Source organism: Schistocerca serialis, chromosome 1 (assembly GCF_023864345.2).
Source record: "Schistocerca serialis cubense isolate TAMUIC-IGC-003099 chromosome 1, iqSchSeri2.2, whole genome shotgun sequence".
NCBI lineage: Eukaryota > Metazoa > Arthropoda > Insecta > Orthoptera > Acrididae > Schistocerca > Schistocerca serialis.
Window position 1 is genome coordinate 1,280,572,000 of NC_064638.1, and position 12,991 is coordinate 1,280,584,990.

Consider the following 12,991-nt stretch of genomic DNA (forward strand, 5'->3'; position numbering starts at 1 on the left):
CTCTGAATTTTCGGCGCGGTAGCAACAGCTCATGGAAGAGGATGCGTTCAGTGCGAAACTTGTTTTCAGTGATGAAGCAACATTTTTTTCTTAATGGTGAAGTGAACAGACACAATGTGCGAATCTGGGCGGTAGAAAATCCTCACGCATTCGTGTGGCAAATTCGCAATTCACCAAAAGTTAACGTGCTTTGTGCAATCTCACGGTTTAAAGTTGACGGCTCCTTTTTCTTCTGCGAAAAAAACGTTACAGGACATGTGTATCTGGACATGCTGGAAAATTGGCTCATGCCACAACTGGAGACCGACAGCGCCGACTTCATCTTTCAACAGGATGGTGCTCCACCGCACTTCCATCATGATGTTCGGCATTTCTTAAACAGGAGATTGGAAAACCGATGGATCGGTCGTGGTGGAGATCATCATCAGCAATTCATGTCATGGCCTCCACGATCTCCCGACTTAACCCCATGCGATTTCTTTCTGTGGGGTTATGTGAAAGATTCAGTCTTTAAACCTCCTCTACCAAGAAACGTGCCAGAACTGCGAGCTCGCATCAACGATGCTTTCGAACTCATTGTTGGGGACATGCTGCGCCGAGTGTGGAAGGAACTTGATTATCGGCTTGATGTCTGCCGAATCACTAAAGGGGCACATATCGAACATTTGTGAATGCCTAAAAAAACTTTTTGAGTTTTTGTATGTGTGTGCAAAGCATTGTGAAAATATCTCAAATAATAAAGTTATTGTAGAGCTGTGAAATCGCTTCAATCATTTGTAATAATCCTGTACATCCACACTTATATATTACCAAGGTTGATGTATCAACAGATCGCAAAAAAGAGAGCTTGCAAGGCATTGCATTACTGCACTAAAGCTTCACCAAAGTCTGATATTGCACAGCGATCTTGTAGCAGGATATGGGCAAGGGTAAATACATCAACCGGTTATGCCAAGAAATTAATCACTGATGTAGAAGGGGTTGGCCACACGTTAATTCTCTAGGCTATCGTTAAGCTATTGAAAATGGTTGTCCCTGAATAATAGACACCTTTCTGGATCAAAGTAGGTGACTTTATAATGATTGGTTCTCTTTCGAATTCCGTGAACTAAGCTGTTCGCTTGAAAGAAATATGTGTTTTATTAAGAAATAAATATACTCAGAAGTAACAGGTAGCACATGAAGTTGCTTGAACAAACTTCTGCACGACTTTCTTGAGCTCACACCACAAATAATTCGTAATGCACTCGTTCGAATCCACGAGCGTTTGGTGTTGTTTGACGTGTATTTATCCCAAAATCTGATACCGTGCGACAATATCGAATGGAAGTAAGAAAATCATTACAGCTTTTTGTAGGTCACGTATGTCTGAAGACATTCGCATTCCAAACAAAAAATGATTCATGGTAACAGTTCTGTTGCTGCTCTTCCTAACAAAACAGACGATGATTTAATTTCAAGAAGTGGTCAACTTTGTGTATTGCATGTCTTCACATTTTACGTATATGTTACATGGCAAGCACTTGCAGGGTCTCAATTGCAGGTTGACAATTTTGCCCAAGTTACCTCAATTGGTCCCAAATAAATTGTTCACGGACACGATAATCTCATTAACGTATCTTTCTAAAGTACCACCTCAAATTACGAGTAGCTCCCATTCAGACTCTTCATGTCAGATGGTTCCTTTGTTGACGTAGGGAGATGTATGTTCGACGGACCTAGATTTGGTCGCATCCTCTGTTGAGTAGCACACGCATATGTAGTAGTGTGTTCTTGTAAAACTGCCTTTTGTCATCGGACAGTGGATATAAAGGCTCACGAGTTGTCACATGTGCTGCTGCATATTCAAATGTGTGAATTCCTAAGGGACCAAACTGCTGAGGTCAACGAGCCCTAGACATACACACTACTTAAAGTAACTTCACCTATGCTAAGAACAACACACACATCCATGCCCGAGAAAGCACTCAGACCTCCGGCGGAAGGGGCCGCGCAATTCGTGACATTGCGCCTCCAACCACGCGGCCACTCCGCGCGGTTTGCTGCATATCATGTCCCTTTGCGTATCCAACAAGGTCAACTTGGCTACCCTTGCTGTTTTTAACTGTCAGGCAGCCACGAGATCCTAAAGTTCTTTTGTCTTTATTCTGTAGTTCACTTCAGTTAATAATGTATTTTGATATCACATATTAACATTGAAGAAGTTGATAGTTTTATATTCTTGCTGAATGGAGGTCCCACAGGGTGGAATCGACATTTTGGGGCCCACGACGTGGTGGAGTACGTTATGGTCTCAAGTATCACATCCAACCGCCATTCACCTTGGTGGGCCGTGTTTCGCGAGTAATCAGCAAAAAACAATTCGTCGTGATCATACAGAGCCTTGAAAACACTAATCTTTTAAACGCCGCTACAGCCTATCGGTTAAGTTATTTAGCCAGTACCTACGCTGCGGGTTACGGGTTCGAGTTTCCTCAGTAGTCCAGTCAACGAAGGAAAATTAAGGTAAAAAGATTGGAGTAGGCGCAAATATTTGTACGGTGGTATAGGAGTGGGCCATGAACAACATACTAAAAATATTAACAGTTGGGTTGTGATCGTGAGGATGGGGAGGCGCGTTTAAAGGTCACTTTTTAGGCTGTTTTTTCTAACTGCGGATTCTGGTGAAAATGTTTCCCACTAAAAAACGAAACTACGACAAACTTCCTACAGGAAAGATCCGACTCATTGTTTCACTATGGTTACTATTTTAAGCATCGAAAATTTGCAGATTATTAGCAACGGTGTTTTTATGGTATTAAATTACTCTTTACTGTTAAATGAAATGGATTAAGAACACATATTAAATACGTGTAGCACGACTAAGTGTAGCAGAGCTAAGTTAAGGGATAAATTACGTTCTGGAGGTGGTGTAACAGGGTGGACGGTTGGGTGGGTGGGGGGGGGGGGGGGGTCAGAAGAGCGAGGGATGGTAGGCTGCCGGATTGTCATCATGAACTTCCCTCCTTCATATGTCTGGAAACTGATGAGTGAGAAGCTGATTCCCCACTCTATCTACCCCAGTGCGTGAGAAGAGGCAACTGCAGCGTTTTTAACGAACTTGCACCGATCCCCCGCAGTGCGCCATATGACTCACTGGTGACGCAGTGCCCACGCATGCTCGGAGCTGTTTATTTTCCATAAAACTGGTTAACACGACGTGGAATACAGCTATAGCTATATAAGCTAATAATAACACTAACGCCGGCCGACGTGGCCGAGCGGTTGTAGGCGCTACAGTCTGGAACAGCGCGACCGATACGGTCACAGGTTCGAATCCTGCCTCGGGCATGGATGTGCGTGATGTCCTTATGTTAGTTAGGTTTAAGTAGTTCTAAGTTCTAGAGGACTGTGACGTCAGAAGTTAGGTCCCATAGTGCTCAGAGCCATTTCAGCCATTTTCTTGAATAACACTAACGTAAGAATGCATATGGGAAGACTGCGTAAAACTCTGCGTACTGTACTACAATGCACAGGGGAAACAGATTCTTAGTCATCCTGTAGAGCTGCTATTCTTTAGCGTTTTTTTCCGGGAAAGGCAACTTCCTGCACCACGAGCGCTCCCCGGTTTTTAGTTTACAGACAGATTGTACCTCCCCAGCATTTGCTGGTTTCTTCTCTTGACAGAGCTCGAGTTTATACGAGATAACTGAGTTATTTTCAGCTGAGTACATATTTGCAGTTGCTAAGTCAGCTTTTATGTGAAACACGTTCCTATAAACAATGGCTGAGAAGTGTTTTAATTTGTAAGTGTGACGTATGTAGTCTTGGCTGGAAAGAGATAGGACTATTAAATGTGGCACCTAGCTGCTGTCTATCGCATTGTAAAGCAGTGTAATTGTCTTGTACTCGCTTGGTGGTGAATTAAGGAATGACCAGAAAGTTAGTGCACTTTTCTCACCATTCGTTCAAATGGCCTGACCACTATGGGACTTAACTTCTGAGGTCATCAGTCCTCTAGAACTTAGAACTACTTAAACCTAACTAACGTAAAGACATCACACACATCCATACCCGAGGCAGGATTCGAACCTGCGACCGTAACGGTCGCATGGTTCCAGACTGAAGCGCCTAGAACCGCTCGGCCACAGCGGCCGGCCTACGCGGTACAGTCTGGAACCACGCAACCCCTACGGTCGCAGGTTCGAATCCTGCCTCTGGTATGGATGTGTGTGATGTCCTTAGGTTAGTTAGGTTTAGGTAGTTCTAACTTCTAGAGGACTCATGATCTCAGATGTTAAGTCCCATAGTGCTGAGAGCCATTATTTTGTAGCGCCTAGAACCGCTCGGCCACCACGGTCGGCTTTCTCACTGTTAGACTGCACAAATCTTATCTATTCAGGAATTGCTGGCACCTTTAGAGTGGACTGCACTAAGTGGACGCATACCACACATCCACAGTATGTCTTACAAGGTGGTGTGAGTACGTCTGTTGGAGTGTTGAAGTCTAGAACAATGATCTGCTGTATGCATTGCTTGACTGAAATTCCTTAACACGTAGGTGACCTACTGGTGTTGCAGAGGGAGACAGTTTAAGTCTCTGGGATTCTTCAGATGTTGGAAGAGCTTACACTGGGGTGATGAATTTGAAACCCCTCACGCCATGAAAAGTATCCCGGCCAGTGGTACTAGAGACAATAAAATCGACATTGCCAAAAAATATTGACAGCATGTTACACGTAGGACAGGCTCCTCAGTGTGGTAGACATCTGAGAGGCCCAGCTGCCGTGCTTTTTCACGTAAGAGCTCAATTAACAACTGCAAATACATACTCGTTTAATACACTGCCAATAACTGCGCTGTATGAACAGGAGCTAATTCAGGTTATTTTGTCTGTTCACGCAGAAGTGGACAGGCAATGCTGGGAAGGTTTAGTCTGTAAACTAAAGTTGAGCTTCGGTAATGTTGGGGGAAGTCGTCTTTCCCAGAAGAGCGCTATGGCTGCTGTACAGAAATTTTCGTGTACCGTGTAGAAGAGTGTGCAAAGTTTTATGTAGAGTCCGTCCGTTTGCATTTCCTGTGTTAGTATTATCAGCTACTATTTCGTGTACTGTTAACGCACTTTGCGAAAAATAAACACTAGCGAGTAGCGATTCATAAGCGCGCTGCCGAGGGCTGGCACAACTTTGTGAAACACCACGTAGTTGCTTCAGATAGTGGTATAGAGAGAGCAAGGAATCAGCTGGTAACTCTTCAGTTTCCAGACCTATGAAAGAGGTAGGCGCATGACAACCCGGCGAGCTACCTTACCTTAAGCTTCTATCCCCCACTCCCACCCTCAATCCTTTTACAACAGAACATAATTTGTTTCTTAATACGGCTATCCGGAACTTAAAATTTGTTCTTAATCCACTTCAATTAACACAAAAAATTAATTTTGTACCATTAAATCTATAATAATTCCGATTTCTCCATCCCCTGCGATGCGGAAATTATACATCGTAGTGAAAAAAATGAATCCGCCCTTTCCTGTAGGAAATTTGATGTAGTTTAATTTTGTACTGGGAAACATTTTCGCTAGCATCCGCGGTTTTCGAGATATTAAAAAAACCTAAAAAAGTGTGACCTTTAAACACATCCCCATCCCCACGCTCATATCCCACCGGTGGGGACTTTTAGAGTGTTTCCATGGACCCCTTCCCGACCATTCAAAGAAAGTTTGCGACTACACGAATTTTTTCTCCTATTCAACCCTTTTTGGTCTTCGGTGACCGGGCTACATAGACTGTACACATTTTAATAATATTTATCGAAAAATTAATCATTATTTTTATTCAATTAACTGGTTTAAATTTATATATTTTTTAATTCTAATCCTTTGCCGCCTCATTTTAATCACAGCACTGTACTAACTTTTACATTCGCTCCCACTTTTCTTCTTTTCATTCTTTCTTCATCTATAACATTTATCCAAGTGGCTTTAATTATTTTTATATATTTAGTTCGATTTAATTTCTTCCTCTTTACCATTTTGTATTTTCATCCATGTTATTGCAATTGTTATTTTGTTCGGATTTAATTTCATGTATAATGCCTTCTTTCGTCTAATTCTTCTCTGCGTCATGATAACTAAAATATTTCAAAATCACCGCGGGCAATAAGATATTTTTTTGTCAAAGCAGGTTCAAATGGTTCAAATGGCTCTGAGCACTATGGGACTTAACTTCTGATGCCATCAGTCCCCCAGACCTTAGAACTACTTAAACTGGACTCGCATTCGGAAGGACGACGGTTCAATCCCGCGTCCGGCCATCCTGATTTAGGTTTTCCGTGATTTCCCTAAATCACTCCAGGCAAATGCCGGGATGGTTCCTTTGAAAGGGCACGGCCGACTTCCTTCCCCATCCTTCCCTATTCCGATGAGACCGATGACCACGCTGTCTGGTCTCCTTCCCCAAACCAACCAACCAACTACTTAAACCTAACTAACCTAAGGAGATCACACACATCTATGCCCGAGGCAGTACTCGAACCTGCGACCGTAGCAGTCGCGCGGTTCAGCGCCTAGAACCGCTCGGCCACAGCGTCCGGCTATCAAAGCAGGCATGACGGACTTTCGGACGATGTTTCACCACGCCAGCGAGAACAAACAATTTATTTGTCGTTGCCTATCATTTATCTACAGATTTATATTATTTTTATTCAATTAACTGGTTTAAATTTATATATTTTTTATTTTAATCCTTCGCCACGTCATTTGAATCACAGTACTAACTTTTTCATTCGCTCCCACTTTTCTTCTTTTCATTCTTTTTTCATCTGCACTATTTATCCAGATGGCTTCAATTATTTTTATTTACTTACTCCGATTTAATTTCTTCCTTTTTACCATTTTGTATTTTCATCCATGTTACTGCAATTGTTATTTTGTTTGGATTTAATTTCATTTATAATGCCTTCTTTCGTTTAAATCTTCTCTGCGTCATGGTAGCTAAAATATTTACAATGCGTGTGACATCTTACGGGACTTAACTCCTAAGGTCATCAGTCCCGAAGCTTACACACTACTTAACCGCCGGCCCTGGTGCCCGAGCGTTTCTAGGCGGTTCAGTCTGGAACCGCGCGACCGCTACGGTCGCAGGTTCGATTCCTGTCTCGGGCATGGATGTGTGTGATGTCCTTAGGTTAGTTAGGTTTAAGTAGTTCTAAGTTCTAGGGGACTGATGACCTGAGATGTTAAGTCCCATAGTGCTCAGAGCCATTTGAACCATTTTTGAACTACTTAACCTAAATTATCCTAAGGACAAACACACACACACACCCATACCCGAGGGAGGACTCGAACCTCTGCGGGAACCAGGCGTACAGTGATAACTAAAATATTTAAAAATCACCGTGGGCAATAAGATTTCTTTTGTCAAAGACGGCATGGCGGAATTTCGGTCGATGTTTGACCACGCCAGCGAGAACAAACGATTTATTTGTCGTTGCCCATCACGAAGTGAAATTAGTAATTTGTGCACTTTTAGTTTAGTTAACGGCGTCGAGTCCTGGTCTACGGATGACAACGGCACTCACACTGTACGTCGGCTTCGGCTGTTCCTCTCCTGCCAGAGCTGACCTCGTGGTCCCGTGGTGAGTCACGGGCTCCACTTGGTATTTGCAGTGCGTGACGCACATCTGCGTATCAGCAGGCCGGATGCAGGACTCTCGGCTCCCTCGCTACAATCAGGAACACACAGCCCAGGGAAACTGGCGGTTTCCACTTGGGACAGCAAGGAACTCCGACCGAACTCCACCTCTCCCACAGCAGGACAACAGTTTTTTATACGACGCAGCCGCTGACTGCGTCACACACATTGTTCGTCCATGAGGACAGGTCGACCAGTAGAAACGAAAAATGTAAATGATTAATGTGGCGTACAGCTGCCTCAGACTTTTCCAGTAGTTTTACAGCGGCCGTTCATTAGGCACTCTAAGTCAAGCTGTAGTGGCAGAAAACCACCACTAATGAAGGGGCCCACTGCAAAGCCACGAGTCGTGTGATAGGCCCAAGTCCAGCGATGTCGCCCGTATCTTGCAGTGTACATCACCATATGCTGACCAGAAAAAGGAACAAAAGTTCAGACAGGAAAAACAAAAAGTTTAAGGAATGACTGTGCATTTTTATTCTGAGACGGCAAGGGGCGTGGAAGACCAGTTGTACGAAATGGATAACGTCTTTAAAAAAGGTAATAGGACGACCATTAAGAACATTAGAACATAGGTAACGCAATGTAGTCATGAGGCGGAGCCGAGGATGTTAACTTAGGAAATGAGACACTAAAGTTAGTAGATGAAATATGCTATTTGGGCAGCAAAATAACTGACGATGGCCAAAGAGCAGAATGCCAGTAGGAAGACTTAAAGCACTAGCATGTCTTTTCTTACAATATTTATCTGAAATGTACTCTCATATGTAAGTGAAACAAGGACGATAAACCTTTCAGCAAGAATAAAATAAAAGTTTTTCAAATGTTATTCTACACGAGAATGCTGAAGATGAGATGTAGATGACTGATTTTGAGGTTGGGAATGTACTGGAAGGGAAAGAGCTTTTTGATTTAAAAAAAAAATTCATCAAAAAAACTAGACTGCTTGTAGGGATAGGTTGATATCACAAATCCTGCTGCTGTGTGGGGCATAAAATTGTACAGGGAGAGCGAATACAGTAAGCACAGCCGAATGGATATAGGCTGCAATAGTCACACAGAGATGAAGGGATTCGTACAGGTTAAGCTGGCGAGGAGAGCTGCATGAAACATTTTTCCGAAAAAAAAACTGCATAATAAAATTAATTCGCTGTTTAATTATTACGAGTTTCTGCCACACAATTTGCGTAAGTCTTAGCATACGATGAGCACAGTCTACAGAAGATGCGTGCTGTCATTTCGGACTTTGGCTACAAGAAGTAATAATTAAAAAACTATACCCAGTACTTGTTTTGCAGTTCGGGCCCACTGGTGTGCCTGCTAGTCATAATGTTAAACGTTCCTTCCAGTTGTAACTGCCACGGTAATGTTCACGTTCTTAATTTTACAATGCCAGTATGAAAACTTGTTCGTATTGCAGCTTACGAGCGTTCAGCCTCTAAATGTAACTTACGCATTCATCGAGCTCTCAAGCGATTAGAAGTGTTTTCTTCGTTTAGTTGTGGATCCATTTTGATGGAATGACAAAGAATAGAACGAACTAAGCTGGGCCGAAGTAAAACTAGACATAGTACGGTCGTTATCTTCAGTTGGACTACTTAACTTATCTCATTCCAAGTTAAAAATAAGAAACTTCCGTTCAGAGGGCCTGGTGTGTCATTGAATATTCCCTGTTGTTTACTATCGTGTTACGTATGTGAAGACACCACTCATTGATTAGACCTGTTCCGCGTGGCCGACGACTGCCTGCAAGACATAACGAGGAGCCATCCATGATCGTGGGGAATGTGACAGCGTGTCGCCAATCCTTCCAGTCGTCACTGCCAGTGGGTGAATCCTGATGGCGGCGCTGCTTCTGAGTTCAAGCAGCTCCTGATCTGACCTTACGAGGCTGTTTAGACTCCTTCCCAGACCTCCCTACCACTCAGGACAAAACTGAGGAGTTACTAGGAATAGAAGCCGGGTCCTTCCGCATGGGAGGCAAGGACGTTAAACATTCGGCTACGGAGATGGTCAGTATGCTTACGTTTCCCAGAGATTACTTCGGTACCAAAGAGAATCAAGAGTATGTGGCCCCTGTTACGCGCGGCCGTCGCTGAAAGATTCACCGCTGGGTATATTCCAAGGAAGGAATCGTGTAAGTCTACGGCACGCATGTAGCTGGAGCTCTACATCCACGGGTGTACAGGTTTACCTGTCAAATCAACCTGGCGTCTGCTGTGGATGCACGATTTAGGCAGCCAGTTCATCGGTTCACCATAAACTCCACCATGACTGTTCAACGACAATCTAGTTTTGACACGCCGTAACTGTTTTAACACAGGAAGAAAGTGTTATGTGATGTATAGAATGCATGAAGAAAAGAGAAGTGTATTCAATTGTCAATTTGTTATACTAAAGAAGGGCAGTTTAGGGCTTACGGTGCCGTCGGCGAGGAGATCATTAGGGACGGAGCAGAAACTCGGTTTAGGGAATCTAACGTGCTGTAAGCTATTTAGAGACGCGTAAATCTGAATGGCAGGACAGGGACTTTGGCCATTTAATGCGTTACAGTAAATTATTATATTTTACTTAATTTTAATATCTTTGTGTTTTTTTACAAAAAAATGGTTCAAATGACTCTGAGCACTATGGGACTTAACGTCTGAGGTCATCAGCCCCTCAGAACTTAGTGTGGTGTCACCGCCAGACACCACACTTGCTAGGTGGTAGCTTAAATCGGCCGCGGTCCATTTAGTACATGTCGGACCCGCGTGTCGCCACTGTGTGATCGCAGACCGAGCGCCACCACAAGGCAGGTCTGGAGATACGGACGAGCACTCGCCCCAGTTGTACGATGACTTTGCTAGCGACTACACTTACGAAGCCTTTCTCTCATTTGCCGAGAGACAGTTAGAATAGCCTTCAGCTAAGTCCATGACTACGACCTAGCAAGGCGCCATTATCCGTATCTGAAGATAGTCTTATTTGTATTATCAAGAGCGATGTACCACAAGGATAGAATAAAGTTAAGTATTCGAGGAGCTGCATACTTTTCTTATTAGAATTCACTACTTATCCTGTTCCAGAATTCACGCCCGTCTGCGTTAGATAGCGTGCATTTAGGCCGCCTCTATCTACAAGGTGTTGGCACATTTACCAGAACATCACTTAGAACTACTTAAACCTAACTAACCTAAGGACATCACACACGTCCATGCCCGAGGCAGGATTCAAACATGCGACCGTAGCAGCAGCGCGGTTCCTGACTGAAGCGCCTAGAACTGCTTGGCCACACTGGCCGGCTGTTTTTTTTTTAACATGTGAATACGAGTTTCCAACATTACCTTGTTTGTCCAAGAAACTCAACAGCTTGATCTGAAACTACTTCTTATTTCAAAGTATGGTTCGCTTTCTTTCAGTTTCTTTCGACAGTACTTATTTTGGGAACTACTGTCAGTCGGTCGACAGTGAGTTCTATTTTTTTCAAGGATTCCATTAGTTTTGAATTTGCCACTTTCTTCTCCACTATCATGTTAATCTCTAGTGTAAGGTTCAGTACACTTCGTCCCACCGCCTTGTGTTTGTCTATCTTTCTACTCATTACGACTTACCAGAACAACTGACGTCCGCAGCTCGTGGTCTCGCGGTCGCGTTCTCGCTTCCCGAGCACGGGGTCCCGGGATCAGTACCCAGCGGAGTCAGGGATTTTCACCCAGATGACTAGGTGTTTGTGTTGTCCGCATCATTTCATCATCATTCGTGCAAGTGGCGAGACTGGACTGAGCAAAGGTTGGGAATTTGTACGGGCGCTGATAACCGCGCAGTTGAGCGCCCCACAAACCAAACATCATCATCGGCCGACTGACACCTTGGAAAAGCAGCAGCTGACCTGCACATTCATCACTTGTGAAGGTATATCGCGTAACTTGGGGCATTTGCCCCGGTCGCCTGCACAAGTAAACACACTCTTTCATCCACACGTTCTCATTTGACTGCACAAGCGCTTTCGCACAGGCAAACCTCGAAGGCATAACAGACAAGCCTTTCCCCTGTATTCACTGCAGCTTGGGCGATTAAGTTGGTTAGCGACCTCTCAACATACGGAAGGGAAGGATGTCAGGCGAAACAAACTTGCAGGTGAAAAGAAGAAGTTTATGTATACACCTGGATCTCCATCAGGTGTATATGCCCACAAAAGCATTGCCCCAGAAATGAGTTACAAGGGCTCTAATGCTCCAGATCGACCAAGGTCTTCGGGAGGCCGGCCTTGTTCATCCCAAAAGAAATCCATAATATTCCCATTTGGGACTTCCTGTGCGTCACTCACAGCTCTTTGCTGAAAACAACGAAGTTCTTCAAAAGCGATACATAGATTCCTACATACACACACACACACACACACACACACACATAAACATTCATAAGAGTTTGAATACTGAATGGGTCAATGAACATCACTGTCTGAGAAATTAAAAGTAGTTTCAATCCCCCAATTTCGATCCTGATTTTCGGGAGATTTCCCACGGATTAAGGCAAAAGCCATAGTTGGTAATCCCAACTGGGAATCTCTTTGCCCTACTACAAGCAAGCCTGGTACTTCTTCGAAAAAAACCAAGGCTCTGTAATGGGCTGGATCTCCTCCTTCTATCGCTTTCAGAAAGGAAAGTACAAAATGTTCTACCCTGAACACATCCGACCTGGGAGCTGACATCTCGCTGCTAGATATAAGCGCGCTTGGAAGTGAACTGTATGAGGTTTTCGCGAGCAGAGATTTAGCAAAGCACAGCAAGCAATTGAAATGACGTAGTTGGTACTCACCGAAGCCGGCGAGGAACTGGTCGATGGTGAGGTATCCGTTCCCGTGGACGTCGAGCGAGTCGAAGACTGCCTCCAGCTGCTCCGGCGTCAGAGGCATCTCCCCGCGCATGCGCTGTGGACACACAAACAGAAGAGCGGCGGTCAAGGTCACGCGGCAGCAGTCTCCAGTTACCTGCCTCTGCCTCTGCGCGCTGGAATTACACCGCCTTGTTAATCGCTGATTACGCGAGCAAGGACGCCGTCCAGGGATATTTCCAGCACCTGTGGTTCTGCCAGAAGGGGAGGGGAGGGGAGAGCGAGAGGCTGAGTAGGGCAACAACAGGCGAGCTCGCGATGATGCAGCTTGCCAATAAAGCGAGAATTCAAGAACGTTCACTGCAGATCGTGAATGACTTTTACATTACACCAATCATTTCCATACATTCCGCAGACAGTGGTCTCCGGAATGAAGAAAGAAGTCAGAGCTATACATTTAAGTATTATACAACATTACCAAAGCATAACGTCTGACAACACTAATT

The 12,991-nt window shown here is 44.2% G+C and overlaps 1 protein-coding gene across 2 annotated transcripts in view; it reads right to left on the bottom strand.

Moving 5' to 3' along the window:
- The window catches only part of LOC126419619 (EF-hand calcium-binding domain-containing protein 4A-like), a 759,654-nt gene that overhangs the window by 75,779 nt on the left and 670,884 nt on the right, over positions 1-12,991 (bottom strand). For both annotated transcript variants that reach the window (XM_050086810.1, XM_050086818.1), the window contains one exon: positions 12,471-12,582. In XM_050086810.1, coding sequence (XP_049942767.1) covers positions 12,471-12,582 — 112 coding nt within the window. The remainder of the gene's footprint in view (positions 1-12,470; positions 12,583-12,991) is intronic.